At 46.5% G+C, this 19777-nt stretch overlaps 1 protein-coding gene across 7 annotated transcripts in view; it reads right to left on the bottom strand.

The window, feature by feature from the left end:
* PHC1 (polyhomeotic homolog 1) overlaps positions 1-19777 on the bottom strand; it is a 52012-nt gene that overhangs the window by 5273 nt on the left and 26962 nt on the right. For 3 of the 7 annotated variants that reach the window (XM_027093322.1, XM_027093323.1, XM_027093321.1), the window contains 10 exons: positions 16564-16831; positions 13623-13780; positions 12408-12518; positions 11521-11601; positions 10882-11031; positions 10001-10156; positions 3863-4352; positions 1692-2470; positions 977-1124; positions 526-737 (listed from right to left, as the gene is read on the bottom strand). In XM_027093322.1, the coding sequence (XP_026949123.1) occupies positions 526-737; positions 977-1124; positions 1692-2470; positions 3863-4352; positions 10001-10156; positions 10882-11031; positions 11521-11601; positions 12408-12518; positions 13623-13780; positions 16564-16831 (2553 nt within the window). The remainder of the gene's footprint in view (positions 1-525; positions 738-976; positions 1125-1691; positions 2471-3862; positions 4353-10000; positions 10157-10881; positions 11032-11520; positions 11602-12407; positions 12519-13622; positions 13781-16563; positions 16832-19777) is intronic. The other 4 variants (XM_027093326.1, XM_027093325.1, XM_027093327.1 and 1 more) reach the window with 2 other exon arrangements.

Raw genomic sequence — 19777 nt, 5'->3', positions numbered from 1 at the left:
ACCATGTCTCTGCCCAGAGTTCTGAGTTAATGACCAAGTCCGATGCAGAGAAAACCATTTTCAATATAGCAATCAAAAGCCTCTAACTGGCTTTTTTCAGATAAGCCACTGGAGAACAGGTTCCTACCTGGGCTCCCTATTTTGTCCTTTTCCTTCCTAAATTGTAGGGAACATACTAGGAGTCAAGATACCTGTGTTCTAAGTCCTGGTTCTGCAACTCATGGTATCCAGAAAACTCTCTTACCTTCTCTACCACAGTTTTCTTCACTATAACACAACCTAATTTGTCTAACTAAACACGACCGCTTTAGAGGTCACTTTCTTCCTTTTCTTCTCCTCTTCCCAACATTTTCACTTTCTAGTCTACATATTCTTTCTTCTCTTCACTTCCTTCTTTACAACTAACCATACAAACAACAGAATTGAACCATTCGCTAATAATTAAATAGTTCTGAGCCTTTTGATTTCGTGGAGTTTGAAAAGACAACAATCAGACCAAGCCCCACCTTCTGGCCCTGCCCTCACCGGAAAAGGTTCTGCTCCTTCCTGGATAACGAAGCCTTCGATGATGTGGGTGAGAATCTGGGGCTTCACAATGGCCTGTGGGGGCTTGGAGTCACCCATCTGTCTGGACACCATGGCCAGCGTGGGAGGCGGTGCTGACGGGGCAGGAGCCAAGGCTACTACATCACTGCTCGGGGTACCAGCATTCACACTGGTCACTGGTTCAGCTTTGTCTGGAAAATAAACACAAGATTCAGGGACAGGTAGGGGATGACCTAGCTGATCCATCTATGAGCCAGGTCAGCCTGATCTTCCACAGTAATACATGTTCCCTTTTGATCATTCACCCTGGATTCCCCGTGTTTGGATCTACTCCACCAAGCCTACTGAGGCAGAGTGATCTTTCAGCTCACTCAGAACTTTCCTCTAATTTCTATGTACTCCAGCAGCACTGCAGAAGCCAGTTACTCACCTCCAAGACCGCCCTTCTCCTCCATGGCCTTCGGGCTCTCTACTACCGGAGACGCCTTCGCAGGAAGCATTGAACTCAACGTGGAGATATCGTCTCTCTCCTCCTCTGACTCAGCCTTGCGTTTGACAGGCAATGTCTGGGGTTTGCCCTATAAAGTGAAGAACAGGAAAGAAAACATTTATGAGTGAAGGGTAACAAGAAAACACAATTATTCCCATACTGTCAGAGAAAATTTTCTTAGTTCTAGATTCCCCAATTTGTATACTTCCCACAGTACAGTAAAATTTCTGGTCATTCCCAAGAAGTGTAACTTCTACATCAAGACAAAAAATACAACATTTTCTCCAGGTCCTCACGTAGACCTGGAGACCCTGGGTTCATCAACAGCCCAACCACTAACTGTTGTTTTTCTAAAAATCAATTTTGGTGGTTAAGGCTATATCTTGATATAACTTAGTACAGGTCCAAAAACAGAATTTCAGTGGCAAATTTAGGAGTATGAACTTCAGGTATTATCTACACTAATGTCTCCCTCTTACAAAAGGAAGAAGTGCGTGCCAGGATCTTAACCTTCCATGAACATGTCTCTCTCTTACAAAAGAAGCAGTGATCAATACCAGTATCTTAACCTTCATAACTCCTTATTCCCCTCCTAAATTAAACTCAGGTCCTCTCAAGGATGATAGTGCCCTCAAAGCCATCAGGCATCACTCACCGGCAGGTGCACAGACTGCATGTAGAAGGCGGCAGGGACCTGGGCCACAACAGGCGAGGAGGCGGTAGCCGCCCCCTTCACCACATGTGCCGTCCCCTGCACAGGAGCCAGGGTCATCCCCGAAGCCAACGCGGGCGGGCCCTCCTGCAGCGCACCAGGGGCCTGGGATGAAGGTGGCGAAGAGGCCACGTGGGCCTGGCCAGGCTGCACTGTGCCTGTCATCCCCCGGGAAGCAGGCACGGCAGCTGCCAGCTGGGCCAGCCCCAAAGCCTGGGCCTGGGCTGTACCTGGCTGCCGGGTGCCTACGACTTGCACGGGGATGTGGGGCGGAGGTTGCTGGGTGGCTGACATCTTGGCAGCCCCCAGCTGAGGAGGCTTGACAGGGGCCACAGGTGGCTTGGACTGGATGGGGACGGGGGGCTTGGGGGCTGGGTCAGGAGGGAGCGACAAGGGCGAAGACTGCAGCATGGGCTGGACAACCAGAGTCTGGGCTGGCTGCTGGGACTGCGAAGGCGGGGCCTGCTGGGCAGGGGGGCCCTGCGGGGGCGGGGGGGCAGGGAGGGGCGCGGCCTGCTGCTGCTGCTGCTGCTGCTGCTGCTGCTGCTGCTGCTGGGCCAGCTGGAGGTGGGTGGCCGTGTGCAGCAGCTGCGCCTGGCGGTGCGGGAACTGCTGCTGGTGGTGGATGGCGATCTGCTGCTGGATCACCACCTGCTTCTGCTGCAGGTGGATCTGCTGCTGCTGCTGGATCAGGGAGTGGGGCTGGATCTGCGTGTAGGTGGCTGCGGGGACAGCCCCGAAGCGACAAAGAGGGAGGGGGGCAGAAAATCAGCAGTAGCCCCAGGAATGGGAAGCCAGAGCACCCTTCCGAGGCGGACCCAGACGGCTAATGGAAGGCGAGCCTGGAGGGGCCCAGGCGGCTGCTTGGCTCACACTCCTTCCTAGTCTGACGTTACCAACTACCCCAGTCTTAAAGGTTTCCAGGAGAGACCACTCTTGCTCGAGCAGTTAACAGTCCTCGGTAACTTCTTGCGTTTATCTGACTTTTACTTTTTTGCTCTACTTAAATTCTGTTACTTTGCACTCAGCAAGGACAACGGCGGGCCCATCCTCTCCACGATTAGACTCAGCTCCTCAAGCACTGAGGCCATGTTTCATTCATTTTTACATCCCTAGAACCCAGCCCAGGGCCTGACACATGAGAAACACTTAGCAGTCACTGAAATAATAAACGTCCACAGAGGTAAAGATACCAACATCTTCCCGTGAATGCCTCGGTCTCCAACATTTATCAGTTTGGGTCACCGCCTATGAGAAGATGTCTTACGAGTCAGCAGCTGCGAGCTCGGACTTTACCCAGTTTCCTCCACTGTAAACTAGAGTTGGGATCTCCCCGCTCCATACTCTACCAGAGCGTCCAGAGGATATATGTGAAATGAAAGCACTTCGGTAACAGAAGTGCTACAGTGTGTAAATACTAGGTATTAAACTGATAATTAACTGTTACATTTTGTGAATACATTATTCAAATATAGCAACAACTAAAGAACTAGAAACAAGGAAGGCAAAAATAAACATTGCCAAGTAAGGTGCACACATCTAACTCTATACACAGTCTGAAATCAAGAACTATTTGGCGTTATTATTTATTCTTTTTTATCCTTATCATTGATACAGATGATCACAAGTTGACTGTATTAAATCATGGCTCTATTTGCTCATCCTAAGTGCTCTAAGGCACCTATACAGCCTCTGCTCTACACTGGGCCAACTAACCAACATTAAACACATCCCTTATGCTAAACTGTAAGCTCCGTGAGCAGAGGAGTCTGTTTTTCAAAGGTGTGTCCCAGCACCTCCTAGAACATAGTAGGCAATTCAAAAAGAACCAAGTGAATGAAGGGTTCGAGTGAGTAAACTGAATAACTCAGGACCTAAGAAAGAGAGGACAAGGCAACTTGTAAACTGACTGCTGCCTGGTGGAAACAGACAAGATCCATCTCTGTTACCTGTCGTCCTGTCTCCCTGGACTAATATGATCAAGGTTGATGAGATTCTCTTTCCTTCCACTAGTCCGGGACCAAGACAAGCAGGAAAAATGGCAAAGATATGTACTCTGACGATTTCAAACAAGTCCCGAGAGAACAATGACATTATGAGAGGTGACAGCTTACCTGAGCTAATAAGGGTCTGGCTGGGAGCAGGTGTGGCTGTCCGTGTCAGGTTCATGCCCACGCTCTGCTGACCAGTCCCATCTGCTTCTGCCTTCTTGGCCGCTGCACTTTCTGCTTCTGTCTGGCTGCCCTGACTCACAGTCACTGCCTGGGCTGCAGGCAAGGGCTGCACCACTCCTGTGCCCTTCCTGGGACAGCTCCCACCACCACCCATTCCTGAGGAAGGCAACTGACCCAAGCCCCCAGGTGTCTGGCCACCTGGACCCATGGACCCTGGGATGCTATTCCCACTGCCTCCACCAGCTTGACTAAGGTTGAGGGACTGGCCTGAGGCCCCAGAGGAAGCCTGAGCCACAGCGAGGGCCTGGCTAGAGGCCTGGGAGAGGCTGGAGACAGGGGAGGCTCCAGGAGGAATGGCCTTCTGAGCAGAGCCTTGCATTTGGGGTCCTTGGGCTGAGGCCTGTTGGTTCCTGACTGCCAAGTTCTGCACCTGAAAGATAAGAAGCAAAAGACAGACTGAGAAAAGGGGAACAGGGGGCACTCAGGGTAAAGATTTCTGTGACTGATTCCGAAGCAGTGACGACAGCTACAGATATTCCACAGCCCCCCTCAACTCGTACCCCGTCCTATACAAACGTACACAGTGAAGGCCTTCCCAGGGAGGGACTCAAGTCATATTTGATTTTTCAGGCTCCTTCACTCACTATCAAATCCATCATCTAGTTTGGTTATTTTATTCCTTCAAAATGTCTCCGATTTTCCCTTTCCCCTCCATTCATTCATTCAACATCTACAAAACATCTACTATGCTTCAGGTACCACACTGGATACTGGGAATGCAGAGATGAAAGACACGAGCCCCTGCTTTTAATGAGTACTTTCTACTAAAAAAGACAAGAAAACCAAATTACACTATGCACAGATAGGCACACAGTGCTACACGAGCACAGAGAGGAGATTAACTCAGACTAGGGAGATTAGCGAAGACGTCCTAAAACAGGTGATGTCTGAGCTGAGAACCAACAGGTAATAGTGAAGGCAGGGGTTTGAAGACATAGGTGACAACACTGCAAGACCACTGAGCCAAGAAAGAGCACAGCATTTTTGGAAATTATAAATACTTCATTATGTTTGGGGTGAACTAGAGGAAATGGCAAGAAATGAAGCTAGGAAGGTAGGTTGAGGCTAGAAAGAGACAGATCTCGAAGGGCCTGGTGTGTTAAAATAAAGAGAGCCTGAACTTTACTTTGGAAACAAAGTTTCTCCATCTTCTTTGTTGTTATATTCCCAGCACCTAGCACAGTGCCTGACAGATAGTAAGTGCTCCAAGGTATGAACAGAGAGAAGGAATGATGAGCACTTAATGGATTACAGGAAGCCACTGAAGAATATGCATCAGAATCATCGTGATCAAATCTATAGTCGAAACTATTCTTTTAAACACTGCTGATGAAAGTATAAATCAGTACAACCACTTTGGAAAACAGTTTGGCATCATATCCTAAAGGTGACTATTCACACACACTCTAATAACCCAGGAATCCCATAAGAGAAATGCTCGCCGTATACAATGGGTGGCTTGTGTTAAGAATGGTCACAGCAGCACTAGTCATGATAATAAAAGCCTGGAAACCAACTGAATGGCCATAATCAGAAGAGAAGATGAATTAAGATGTGTACTATATTTACACGATGGAATATTACATAGAAATCAAAATGAATAAAGTACAATGACATACAACAATACAGACGGATTTTGACAATAAGCTATTAAGAAATCATTCCCAAAAAGACTACACACAAGTACCTTATAAATTTAAATATAAATTAGACATGTGTGTGTGTGTGTGTGTATATATATATATATATATGAATGATATGGTATCTGGAATTTGCTTCTGAATAATCCACAGGTGAAGGGAAGGGGGTCTGGAGAGATTGGCCACATGTTTATAAATGCTGACGCTGGATGGTTAAGTACATGGAGATTCATATTTCTTTATATTTTTGTTTATGTCTGAAATGTTCCATAATAAAAGTACATTTTAGAAATATACGTAAAGGCAATAAAACTATATAAAAAGGGACACAGGGAAGGATGAACCTAGGAATCATGGGTAAGGGGAGGCAGTGGATGGAACTGGGGATGGCTTATTACATGATTAAAACTTACTGAGTAAATATTTTTAAAAAGTAGACCATTGATGAGAGGAGGCCATGAGCCAAGGATTATGATTTATCAAATTCTGTACACCAGAGGTACAATTAAAAATAATGTTAGTAACAACATATATCTCCTTATTAAAAAACTTATTCTGTTAGTAATGTGGGAGAGGATTAGAAGTAGATATGGCTGAAGTCAAGAGACCAATTAGGAAACTAGTACAGTAATTCAGGCGAAAAACAAAAAGAACCCGAATTCAGACAACAGTAATAAAGAAGAAGAGGCAATAGCTTCTGAGAGAGATTTACAAGAATCATCAGGATTGGGTGCTGGGGCGCTTATATACTTCTTACCTTTTCTAACCGGCTTCCTTTCCATAATGGCTATTTAAAACTTTCCTCCTCTCCTTGTACCTCAGAACCACTTCCTCTTTCCCCTGTCACTGTTCACTCCAGCAGAGACAATAAAACCACTAGATGTGCACGATGCTTCAGCAGTTCCACCAAACCTGCCCCTGCACCTGCCCCCGTCACTTACCACCCCCTCTCCCTCTCCTTCCTCCTCGCCAAGGGCCGTCCTTCTCCAGGCTGAGGGTCCCATCCCCTCCTCCTGCTTCAACCTCTCCTCTACTGGCTCCCTGCCATCACCAAGCAGAACCCCATTCCCAAGCCCAGCTTCACCCTCCTCTCCTGTTCTTGCTAATCTCTTAATAATTGTTTACAACCACCGCACCGACTCCCACCACCCAGTCATTCCTCAAGTCACACCACTCCTCTGGCTTCAGCCCCCGACTCCCCTGGAAGGGCTCTCCACCCACAGACCTAAGTCCAGCTCTCCCGCCCTCTCCACTGAACTGGACAGAGGACCCCCTCCACTTTCATAACATTCTGCTCCCTTGTCTTCGTGACCCTGCACAATCCAGATCTTGTCTGTCACTCTTGCCTCCTCCCCTCTGCCAGCCCACCACCCTCTACTCCACCTGGAGCTGCTCTATTTTCTAATGGCTCATTCTAAACCTCGGGGCTCCAGCTTGAAGGATTTTCTCTTCTCGATCCGTACCAGCTCCCCAAGCGGTTTCCGGTGCTTGACTTCTCTTATTATCTCCACGCACACTACTCCTGTCTGTTCATCTCCAACTCAGTCAGACTTCTCCGAGCTGAGCACTGTGTACATCAGACTGCTGACCCGAGACCTCCTCGTGGGCGGCTCACAAGCACTGCTAGGTCGGCACATCCTCAAGTGAACTTCACCCTGCGTCCACTTCCCGGCATTCTTCATCGCATTCACAGCGCTCCTGGCCCCTCAGGCCATGTCAGATCCCAGCTCTGGCACCTCCCCCCACTCCCCCATCCACTGGGTCAGGCCTTCCTTTCCAATGATCTTCGAAGTTTTTCTCCAATCTACACATTTCTGTCCATCTACATTGCTACCACCTAATCCAAACGTCTTCCCCCTAAACTCTTACAACACTGTTTTCCTCCCTATATTCACACTCACACCATTTCCATTTATCCTCCAGAGGAGCCAACATAGTCCTTAAACTAAAAAAAAAATTTTTTAAACCCTCAAGTCTCCAAGTCACTGCCATTTCCCACTGGCCTTCACACAGAGCCCCCAATCCTACACACAGTCCCCAAGGCCCTGCAAGATTAGTTTCCCCCACCTCCCCAGTGCCATCTCCATCCCCCAGCGCCAGGCTCCAGGAACACGGGTCTTCTTTTAGTGACTCAAATATACAAAGTCCCTTCCCTCCTCAGGTCTCTGGACATGGGGGGGGGCCCTGCCTTCACTCTCATTCCATGTCTTCCCCTGACTAACTTCTACAGGCCCCCATTTAACTGCCATCTCCTCGGGAACACCTTCTTGACTTCTACCCCCATCCCAAGGCTAAATTAAGTCCCTTTCTATGTTTTCAGAGCACTCTGTACTTTTTTTTTAATATAAATTTATTTATTTATTTTTGGCTGCATTGGGTCTTCGTTGCTGCGTGCAGGCTTTCTCTAGCTGCGGTGACAGGGGGCTACTCTTCGTTGCGGTACAAGGGCTTCTCGTTGCGGTGGCTTCTCTTGCTGTGGAGCACGGGCTCTAGGCAGGCGGGCTTCAGTAGTTGCAGCACATGGGCTCAGTAGTCGTGGCTCGTGGGCTCTAGAGAGCAGGCTCAGTAGTTGTGGCGCACGGGCTTAGTTGCTCCGCGGCATGTGGGATCTTCCTGGACCAGGGCTCGAACCTGTGTCCCCTGCATTGGCAGGCGGATTCTTAACCACTGCACCACCAGGGAAGTCCCAGCACACTGTACTTTCTAATGAAGCAATCACTAAACTATTCAGGTGATTATCTGTTCAATGTGCTTTGATGATGTGTCATCTCCATCAGTCCAGTGATCATGACCTTGGACATTCAAGGCCAAGGAACGTCTGATATCTGATCGTAATGAGGGCTAAACTCTTAAAAACACTCACTATGCTGTGTCCAGGCACTCTTCAAACGCTTACACACATCAACTCCCTTGGGCCTCACAACACACTCTGAGGTAAGTATTTTATAACAGCTATTTAATAGATGAAGAAATTGTGGCTAAAAATGTTAGGCCATTTGCAGGGGTCACACTAAGTCATGGAGTTGGAATCTGACCCAAACATCAGATTCCCACTTTCAACCACTGCTCTGTCCGTCCACACACTGACACACAAATATCTGATGAATAAATAGATGGATAAATGGAAGAATTGCTATGGAAGCAGGCTCCACCTCATCCTCTGATTCCACAGTTATCACTGTAGTCTAAACCAAAGGCCTTACCTTGTAACTAAATGACCTCAGCAGTTTCTTAGCAGGTCCCCTCATTTCTCTTTCTTCTCCAGGCACGTGTTCCTAAATGATTCTTTCTCAAGGAGTTTCCTGACCCTATCAATCTGCCTTTCAAGCCAGCAGTGCCACTGCTACCTGTGAAGTTACCTGGCTTTCAGACTTCTCCCTAACAACGACCTTTCCAGCCACAGGCCTGCTGTCTCCACTTTATTCACTCATCCCCAAATCATCTTCACGTACGTGAGATAGGCCTTTACACATACTATTCTCTCTCCAGTGTTCTTCTTACCCCAAATCAAATCCTACCCGTCCTTTAAGAATCTGTTCATGTTCCTAAAAGTCACTGAAAAGAAATGCAGGCAACTCTTCCCTAAACTGCTGCATCACTCAAAGTTGGTACTGTTTACTTTTGCACTTCTTTCTTCTCTAAGCTCTTTGAAGACTTGACTCATTTTTCAATCCCCCAGTTTCTAGTATATACCTGAGCACATCAAAAGAGAGAGCGCAATATTTACTTGCTGACTGATAAACTAAAAGAATGAAACGAGTACTATGAGATCCCAGTTTGTATCCCACCCGTAAGAAGCTAAAACATTCAGGCTCTCTATATATGTACACACACACACACACACACACACACACACACACACACACACACACACTGGAGATAAGGCATGGGAAGCAGTGGTGAGGAAGACTTTACTGCGAACACAGTGAGCGGAAACAGACTGCTGAAGGTTGAGAGCTACAGTGACTCATAAAGACAAGGAATCAAGTGTTTTGCCAGTAACTCAGCCAGGTCAGCTTCACGTGTGTCTAACTAGAATTCCCTCAACCATCCCTTATCTTACAGAGACAGTACTGCAAGAAGAGAGAACTAAGACTTCCTGAATGAAACTGAGCCATGGAGGGCTAAAAGAAGGGTAAGGACATATGTGCTGTATTAAGAATAAGGCTTCCCACATTCACAGGGCTGTTTTCAGTCAAGTCTACTTCCCTTCCTAACTCAAAGAACTAAAAAGGTGTAAGGTATTCAAGTTCTACAGAAATTTTTTTTAAAAAGGATTCTGAAAAGTGGTAATGGGGTGGAAGGGTGGGCCCTGGTCCGAGGCCATTCCCTTCACCCTCCCCAGCGTCAGTCCACAGGTCAAGTGGTCGCCACTGACCTGATCGGCATCTGCGTGAACTCCCGGAGGCTGAGCAGATGGCGCCTCCTGCTGGACCGCGGCCACCGCCCCGTTGGGCATCAGGATGAGCTGGGAGGCTAGAGGCACATTCCGGCCCAGGGTCCGGTTTACCTGCAACAGGTTTCCCAGCTGTGGCTGGCAAGGAGGAGGAAGAGGACGAGCAGAGGGAAGAGAGCAAGAGGAAAAGAAGAGAGACAGAAGAGACGGAAGGGAGGGACCACAAGACAAAATAAACAGAAGATATGAAACAGCTAAGCCCTGCCCCTTTCCACACCAACCCAGGAGACCCTTATTTTCCACGTGCGATGAAGCATCCGAAGAAAACCTAGAACGTGTATAAAACTATACACTGATAACAAAGAATCAAACGTCAAAGAAGTTGAGACAATGAGGATTGTGGAGCAAGTGTCTATATATAGTAAGCAGACAGGCCAAGACATAACACTTAGGATTCGTGTACTTGAGTCATAGATTTAAAGATTAGACTATTATCTGACGCAAATTTCTCAAATACTAAGGTGAACATCTTCTAACTTAGGATCTCAATAATCTGCAGGCTACCTGTAAACACTAAGCATCACTTCTAGAGGTTAAGTAAGGCAGAAGAAGCAGATCAGCTTGTCTTAAAACATCTGGGTAACCATGATTAAATAAAACAGCTTTCACTCTGGGCATTCCCTGGTGGTCAGTGGTTAGGACCCGGCGCTTTTACTACTGCGGGCCCGGGTTCAATCCCTAGTCGAGGAGCTAACATCCCATAAGCTGCGTGGTATGGCCAAAAAAATAAAAAATAGCTTTCACTCAATAAGACACAGGACATTTATGCCCCTGGGGCAACAGCGACTGTGGCTTTGGCTTACCCGTAGATACATCTGGGCCTGGGACTGGTTGAGGGGTGGGGAGGTGGTGTTCCCCAGTAGCACAGATTGGGTCAAAGTGGTAGCACTGGGAGAGCTCACACTCTGGGATCGGCTGATGAGCTGGGCAGCCGACGTGGTGGCCAGATTGATCTGTGTGGTACAGAAAGGAACCAGGACTCAGGATTGGGGAGAGGTAAAAGGAAATATACACGACTGACAAATTCAGAGTGATGCGGTCAAGAACAGAGTATCTCACTTTCACAGAGTCAGGAGGAAATGAATAATACCTTGCTATCCATTACTGTCATCCGGCTACTGGAGGGTATCACCAAACCAGTCCCTAACCACCAGCGTAACAGTTGAGAAGGCAAAGGAACGAAACGGAACCGACCTTACTTCTCATTCAAGGCTTTGCTACCGCCTACGCAGGATTTTCCTCCTCCTTTCTTAGATCTCCTCGTTAAGACTCCTATACAGATCCAAGCTGTTACTTTCCATTTTACTAATATTCTCTACGTAAGGGCAGTAAATACCATTGACGGCTCAATAAACACTCTCAGACCAGCAGCACAAAGTAGTTTAACCCAGAGACAAAGACTCAGAGAGGAAAGCCCCTCGGAGGGGAGGGGCAGTACTCACGGAGGCCTGGGTGGTGGTGGTCTGCTGCTGGGCAGGGCTGGTGTTTGGGGAGCTGGCCTGCCGACTGGCAGCAATCGTGGCCTGTTAGAGGGGAAAGAAGACAAGAAAGAGCAGAGACAATGAAGGAAAAGGCTCTGAATCTGCCAGTAATAGATCACAGGCACAAAATATAATAGAGATCTCAGGTAAGAACTGAGAGCCTCTACTATGGAGCAAGGACCAGTGTCTTCACAATCCCAATTACCCTCATGTTGTCACATATGCTAACCCAATAACTCCCACATACCCAGCCGGGGCAGGCAGGCAACCCACTCTCTTCCTCCCACTTTCTTTTAGCTGCAAGAAACTTTGGTCAGGTGACGTCATGAGTCACTGCTAAGTCCAACCCAGTGCTGCCCAATCAATACAAATATAATACGAGCCACATATATAATCTAGTATGAACATTTCTCGAAAAGTGAAGAGAAACAGGAGAAGTAAACTTTAATAATTTACTTTATTCAAGCTGATCTATCTCATTTCAACATGTAACCAACATAAACAAACTACTGAAATTTTTTTTTCACACTAAGTCTCTGAAATCCAAAATCTTTTCGCACACCTCCGTTTGCACTAGCTGTATTTTAAGTGCTCAATAGCTACCTGTGGCTAACGGCTACCATACTGGACGGTACAGGTCTAGCACAAAGCCATGCTACCTCTAAAAGGTAGTTTCCCCACAGTTCTTACTGAGAGCCCAGACACTAAGGTCCCTTCAGCCTCCTGCAGGAGGACAGGAGGCAGAGGAGACTGTTTCCAGCCTGGCTCAGCGGAGAAGGTAGCGTGCCCCGACCCACCTGTAGTGCCTGTTCCCTCCCTCCTGGGCCAGCTAGCTGCTGACCTCTCACCTGCTGGACGGCAGCCAGGCTGTGCAGCTGGGCATTGCTGAGCTGCTGCTGGAGCATGAACTGGTGGAAATACTGAGCCGCGTTGGGCTGACGCTGCAGTGCCTGCAGAGCCTAGGAAGAAAGAGCGGGGATCAATCCACTTAGAATGAATCACTCCTGGGACTTGCCTGGCGGTCCAGTGGTTAAGATTCCTTGCTCCCAATGCAGGGGCACGGGTTCGATCCCTCGTCGGGGAACTAACATCCCGCAAGCCGCATGGCGTGGCCAGGAAAAAAAGAAGAATCACTCCTAACTCCTATTCTATGGAAATACACTGTGATCCTCTGAAAGGAACATGTGGGAAGGAGGGAAACAAAGGAAGATGGGTATCTGGTTAAACTGTCAACATCTGATTTGTCCATTTTTATATCAGAACCAGTAAGTCCTTAAAAAGTAGACAAGCAGTTAATTCTGCTGTGCTCTATTCTTGAAAAGTAAAGCAGTGTAACTCACATGAACTCTTATTTCCCAAAAGGAATCTGTTAATATACGATATAACAAAGAATTAGGACTAAACTGGTTTGAAAATAAATGGGATGTTGATTAATGTAAAGAGAAGAAGAAAATAAAAGACCATATTCTAGGGATACAATAAAGGTGACAGAATCCTAAGGGGTTGGATACAATGAAAAATAGAGTAAACGGTCACTTATGAAAGACTGTGTCAGGTAAAATTTTCAAGTAACTGGCATTTTCAAACACCTACAGCATAATACTAATGGGTGTTTATCAAGATGATACTGGTAATTCAGTTTTAACATTAACTTCAGGATACTACTGTATTCTTTTTAATAATTAGGACCAGTCTTAGGATATGCATAGTTATTCTAGTAGCTAAAATATTTTAAGTAAAAGTTCTTAACTTCCATTACTCAGGATGATTTTCAAGAAAGACCAAAAATTAAAAACCTGACAATCCATAAAGAGAAATGGTTAGTTAGAATCTAGCAACATGAACTGAATGGCATAAAAACCTTAAAGACTGAATCTCATTCTGCCTCCTTGCTCAAACTGTTGTGAACTCCTAAGATTCTCAGAACTGGAAGGGACCTTAGTTGTCACCTAATCCAACTCCCCGCGTTTGCTGGAAAGGAACCAAGGGCAATTATCTTCCTGCATCCTTGCCCACCCCAAGCCAATGCTCACAGATCACAGCCCCTCAGAGCTAAGCCTCACCTGCACTGCTTGCCGTTCGTACAGTGACATCTGAGCTATCTGGGGCCGAGAGCTGCCCCCAGAGCCGGAGCTCCCATTGGTGGAGTTGGAGCTCTGCTCACTCTCAGTCTCCATGATGGAGGTCCAGGGAGCCCGAGGCTGGCGCTCCGACTCGAGACCTAGATGGAAGCAGCAAAGGATCCAAATTTACACCCGATCTCAAACTACTATTTCATGTCATTATTCAAGTTATCTAAGAACCTTCCTCTTCTTCCATAAACCATGATTTCTCCAGTTTAATAACTACCAGATCTTCAATATACTCTTATAACCATAACTTCCCCACACCACCTTTTAAAGCTAAGCAGTGTCTCAAAATAAACAACTTTTACCTATTCCCTCATGCCCTTAAATATAAAATGGCCAGAATGTAAGGCGGTTCCTCCTAATAGTAAGGCCACCTTATATCCCCATAACACTTTTAAATAGTTTAAAATCGTCCCATTTAAAATTTACTGTTATCTCATCTCTCTCCGCATGTGCAACACCATTATCAGCATTATCTTATTAACAATGGTCACCATTTACTGAGAAGCCACTAGGTGCCTCCTCTCACTGGGCTAGGCTCTTCAGCTCCATTATCTCTCAGTGCTTTACAGTAAATATAATTATCCCCACTTTACAATTGTGGAAATGAGGTTTTCTGAAGTTAAAGTTGTCCTAGTTAAGTATCAAATCTTTACACTAGGACATGCTTCTTCAAACCAAAAACAATCTATGATTAAGGCAGTGTCACTCACTTTGAGTACTCACTGTCATCATTTTATGGAGGAGGGGCTTAAGATACAGATATCAATACATTGAATGCATCATAGAAAGGCATAAAACTAGGAGACAGAAGAACTAGCCTACAGCCCATATCGCCCGAAGAGCTGCCTGGTTCCCACTCAGGCTACTTGTAACACCTTGGACATGTCACTTTCCCTTCTTATAACCTCAGTTTCCCTGTTTGCAAGGAAGGCTTCACAAATAAGTATAATACATCATTTTAACAAATGACTTACAGGTATTAAACACAGTAAAGACAACAATGAAAATCTTCAAGAAAATAAGATTCAACTTTTGAGTCCACTAAAGTAGTCAGAATTTACCCTCTGGGGTCTACACTAAAATTTGCAAAAAGACATGAAAACATTGCTAAGAACCAAGCAAAGAGACAGATGAGAAGTAGGAAGAAACATGCCTTTGAAGCAGCACTAAATGACAATAAGGTTTTTTTGTTCATTCTTTTTTTTCCCCTTTTCTGTTAAACCTAAATACTATATTGTCTACTTTTGAGGCGTGGAGCCGCTATAAATATCGTATCAGCACAGCACAATTTGGTTTTGGAATGTAAACATCAAACCAGAATTTCTGCTAAGGGGTGTCGACAGTTTTATTAGGGTGGATCTATTTTAATGACTGCATTCAAAACAAACAAAGTAAACAAAATCAAAACGCTTGGGCTTGGAAATAAAGTTGGGGAGATTTTTTATGATTCCATTCCCAGTATCATCTGATTGCATCGTTATTCCCCAAGAATTCAGTTGCACAGGAATAGCAAATGTTACTGCAAACACGGATATAACCCAAGAAGTACACAGAAGAAATCATACTGGCTTCAAGTCTAGTCTATCTTCTCCCCACATCTTTTGCCAAAATATTAAAGCACTAAACAGATACAGACCCATGAATCCTCATTATCAGCATGTGAAGAAAAAAAGTGGGTAAGGGTTAGAGGCAGCACGGCACAGCTGTATAGATCACCGGACTTAGTTCACTGGACTCAGAGACAGGAGGAGACCCTGGAGGGGACATTAATTCCCTTCATGGGTGAAAATGCTAATAAAACGTACGATCCCTCATCTCCCCCCAAAATGGAAGTCTTATTAATTTTTCAGAGTGAGAAACAGAAAAGAGGTGGAAAGGGACCAGCTTAAAGTTTTTAATAAAATCAGGAGAAACTGTCATCAAAACCAGGATTCCTGGATCCCAGGCACATAAATCTATTCATTAATGATCAGTGTTGGGACTGTAAAATTAAATACAGAAAGTGAAGATAACAAAAAGTTTGGGAAGCACAGTGAATTTAAATTTTCAGAATTTAACTGGAAGAGAAGCTGACCCATAGAGGTCCCCAAAGTAACTAAACCACGGTCATCCTGAAAGGCAGCATTTGGGCGTGTGTGGTTGGGTTGGAGCAGACCTTTGGCAAGGAGCTGGAAGAGGATATTGAAGTGGACCTGGTACTCGGCCTACCGAGCCAAGAGTTGGAGGAAATCAATTTCCCCAAGCACGAAACTGTCTCGTAGGAAGGATGGGGCATAGCAAGGGGGGCGGGAGGAGGGGGGTGGTTCGGGGAAGGCTGTGCCAAAGAAATGGAAGCCATGTGAAGAGGGAGAGGAGACGCCCCAGGGGTCCTTGTTGTACCTAGAACCTGGATGAGAACGACGTTCGCAAGAGGGATCAATCACACCGCGGGACGGGGGTCGACTGAGCGGTGCCAGCAGTGAACCGACCCAAGTGAGCGGAGAAATGTGCTTACTGAGAGCGGGGAGACAGACAGAAGTCGAGGAACTGGAAGCTGAGGAACCCAGCGGACCAGAAAAAGCAGGGAGATAACTAGACAGCATGCTTGGATGGGAAAGCCAAAGTCAGAGACGGGAAAATGAATGAGAGAATGAGCGGTCAGAAGCAACTAGGGTGACGGACGGACAGCAGTGAGCACAGCGAAATGAACAGAAGAGCGGGAGGCTGGACAGGCAGAGGGAAGGACCGCAGAGCGAGCGCCAGAGGTAGGCAGGGAAAGACGCCGGGGGAGGTACCTGGGGCGTTCCACAGCCCGAGGTGGCGGAAGAAACATCCCCGCGCAGCCAAGCCCCCGGAGGTCCTGCCCCTGCCCGGCCCGCGGCCGCCCGCTTACCTCCACGCCTGGCTCTGCACCCGAGCGCTCTCGGGGGGGCGTCCACCTCACGTGCCGGGGTCCCCCGGCGCCGGGCTGGGCGGGGGGCTCGCTCGGCCTCCGCGGCGGGCTCCCCTCGCCTCCTCCCCTTCCTGGAGGGGCGGGGGCGCCGAGAGCGGGGTGGGAGGCGCCCGGCGCGGCCGCGGCTCCCCGCCCCTCCCGCCGCTCCGGGTGCGGGCCGGCCGCGGCTCCGCCAGGCCTTCGGGGCTCGCTCGGGGCCTGTCACTTCCTGCCGGGCCGAGAGGGTGGGGGCTGCAGGCCGGGGGCTGCGGGCCGGGCTGGAGGAGGGGGCTGGCGGGGAGGTGCTTCCGGGGCAGCCGGACCCCTCCCCCGTCCCTCCCCCTCCCCTCGGCGCCCTCCCCCCTCCCTCCCGCGAGTCCCTCGTTTCCTGCCGGCGCCCGTTGCCATGACGACGCTGCTGCCAGGCCTCCGCGCTTAGGCCCCGGGGTTTTTTGTGTGTTTTTTCCCCTCTCTCGCTCTTTCTCCTCTTTTTTCCCCTTCTTTCTCTCCGAGTTCTGCTCGCCGGTGGGAGGGACGAAACGGAGAAAGTGCTGGCCTCTAGCGGGGAACTCACCTCTCACAGAGAGGGAGAGGGAGATGGGAGAAGGGAGGGAAGTGACGTGGAAAAGGGGAAAAAAGAAGGTATTTTTCTGGAGCTTCTGGGAATAAGGGATAGAAAGAAAGGATCAAAGAGACCAACAGGCTGAGCGGGAGAAAACCAAGCAACAACCCTAGAGAAACGGCAGACGGGAAAAGGAAATAAAGCCGAGGAAAGGAGAGAAAAGGACAGAAAAAGATTGAGGAAAAGGAGAGAGAATGTTGATTGTTTCATTCCTCATCCCTCACCTCCACTCGGAGAAGGCGGGAAAGCTGTACAGAAACAGTAAACCCGTTAGGAGTTGACATTCCTTTAAAAGCAACAGCCCAATATAACTTGCTTTGAATAACACATTTCAGTCTGTTATTTCAGGGATTTGGGTGTGTGGGTGTGTGTGTGTGTTCTTAGATTTAAATATGTATGTAAAAGAGAACGACAGAAACAAGTGAGAAGGCTAGGGGTATAAAGAGAATAGAACAATGGGGCTGTGTTTGGGAAGGCTAAACATTTGGTGAAGCTGTGGCCTTTGTCATTTTTTATCAGTTTTTAATTCTCTTAGTCTTTGAACATTCGGCAAATATTTCTAGAGCACCTACTATGTGCAGCCTCGGTTCTGAAGGCTTAGATTACATCAGTGCACAGAAAAAAGATAACTGCCCTCATTAGCCTTTACGGATGGGGCGAGGGACTGCCTTGTGGATAAATAAGGTTGTTGCTTTTTCTGATATTATCGTGGTTGAGTAACTATTCTTACCTCAAGTCTTTTCCTAACTTCTGTTCTAACCAGTTATTTTCTCTGTCAACCTGCTCTTCATTCTCTCCTTTAAAAGCCAAGGCATGATTTATTTTTAGAAAGAAAATAGAAGTATTCTCTTTGTTTATATATTAGATCTATTTAGATTTTCATTGAGAGAGGTGTGTTTGGGCACCGGGCCCTTAATTTGTGGTAGCCAGATTTATGGCAGAGAAAAATCTCAGCCAAGCTTCTAGGAACCAGTCAGACAGGTATGTGAAGGAAGAAACAGGAGGGCAGCCAAAGGACTGGAAAAGCAAAGACATGAGGTGTGGGGAGGTGAAAAGGTACGTTGCCAGGATGGATGACAGCTTTGGCTGAGGATGAATTGAAAAGATTCTGGCAGAGAGAAGTCATGGTAAAAACTAGGTAAAGCATTAGTCATTTAATTCAAACCTAGATTTTTGGCATGCCAAAGAAGTTTAAAGCTCTCTTTCGTAAGCTTAGAATGGATATAGTGAGCCTAAGCTGACTTCCTGGCACCAGTGAAAAAGTTCTATCTATAGACAATTTTTAGATTATATGACATTCAGGTCAAGGAACATTATTCATGTTTCTATGGGAGAATTATCACTGTGAAGTATTTAAAGAAGTGTTTAAACATATCCCAAGGAGAAGGAATCCAGATGCCAGAGGGTATGCACTCATCTTTCCAATAGCCTATGGGATTTCGTACCTGGAGGGTACATGGCCATTTCAGCCCCCATTAGAAGTGGAACAGAATCACTACTATTGCATATAATTTCATTCCGTCTCTAAAGATTTTTTTCCCCCCCTGGGTCATGGACCCCTACATCTACTAAAAGTTATACATTTAGATGATGTTAGGGGATAAGGTAGTGATGATGTGTAATTTTGTTGAATTTCTGATATAAATCTAGTCTACAAATACTCTGTCTCAAAGCATGCTGTATTGATTATGGGCCATTATTTTAATTTTCTATGTTAAAGGCTTGTATCCCTCACTTCACAGTAATTCTTTTCAAGTTCATTTCTCCCTCCAAGGCAGACCAGACTTCCAGGGTCATAAGTCTAACCAATTTTCCAAAGACAAATTCAGCTTAAAAAAGAAATTTATTAACAGCAAAGTGAAGTATTAGGAAAACCTCCACCCAGAAGGAAATCCTTGTCAAAGACTCTATCAGCTTGGGAAATACTGAAAACCTTATCTAGACCTAAATAGAGCAGAACAATTTGTGATTCCTAGAAAATCTTCAACTGACCTTTCTTTCTTTCTTTCTTTTTTTTTTTTATTTGTGCTAACCTTTCTCATTTTCATTTAATGATTATGCTGGAATTAGCCTTTTCTTTTTCAAACCAAATTGTCTTCTGAATAGAAGCCAAATAATTTCTTTACTCTGCATAACACTGCAAAGCCATTAGCCTAAATAGGTGAAAAGGAAATGCATTCTATCTGGTGTGTAGAAATGGAAGCCCTCCCCCTGCAAACTTTTCTGAATAAAGAAAGATCAGGACTTGAAGGAAATCAACTGTTTGGCAGCAAATAAAACAAATAGAAAGTAATATAATTTTGCACATCAACTGAACATTGAATAAGCATTCTTCAAGCTTCTCTTCTAAGCCCAGCAATGTGCAATGAATTGTGAAGGAAGAGAGGTGTTACTGTCATGTATTTACAAATAACCAAGTAAGTAAGCATGTGTGATCTCATTTTTATGCAAATGTGGATGGGAGGAAGTAGGGGAAAAAAATCAAACTTTACTTTAACCAATTGTGGATGTGAACCTCCATACACATCCCACCCCTATCCCACCACAATTCTG

Source organism: Aethalodelphis obliquidens, unplaced genomic scaffold (genome assembly GCF_003676395.1).
Source record: "Aethalodelphis obliquidens isolate GAN/ISIS:26980383/991018 unplaced genomic scaffold, ASM367639v1 scaffold83, whole genome shotgun sequence".
Taxonomy (NCBI): Eukaryota; Metazoa; Chordata; class Mammalia; order Artiodactyla; family Delphinidae; genus Aethalodelphis; species Aethalodelphis obliquidens.
This window is presented reverse-complemented; position numbering and strand designations above follow the sequence as displayed.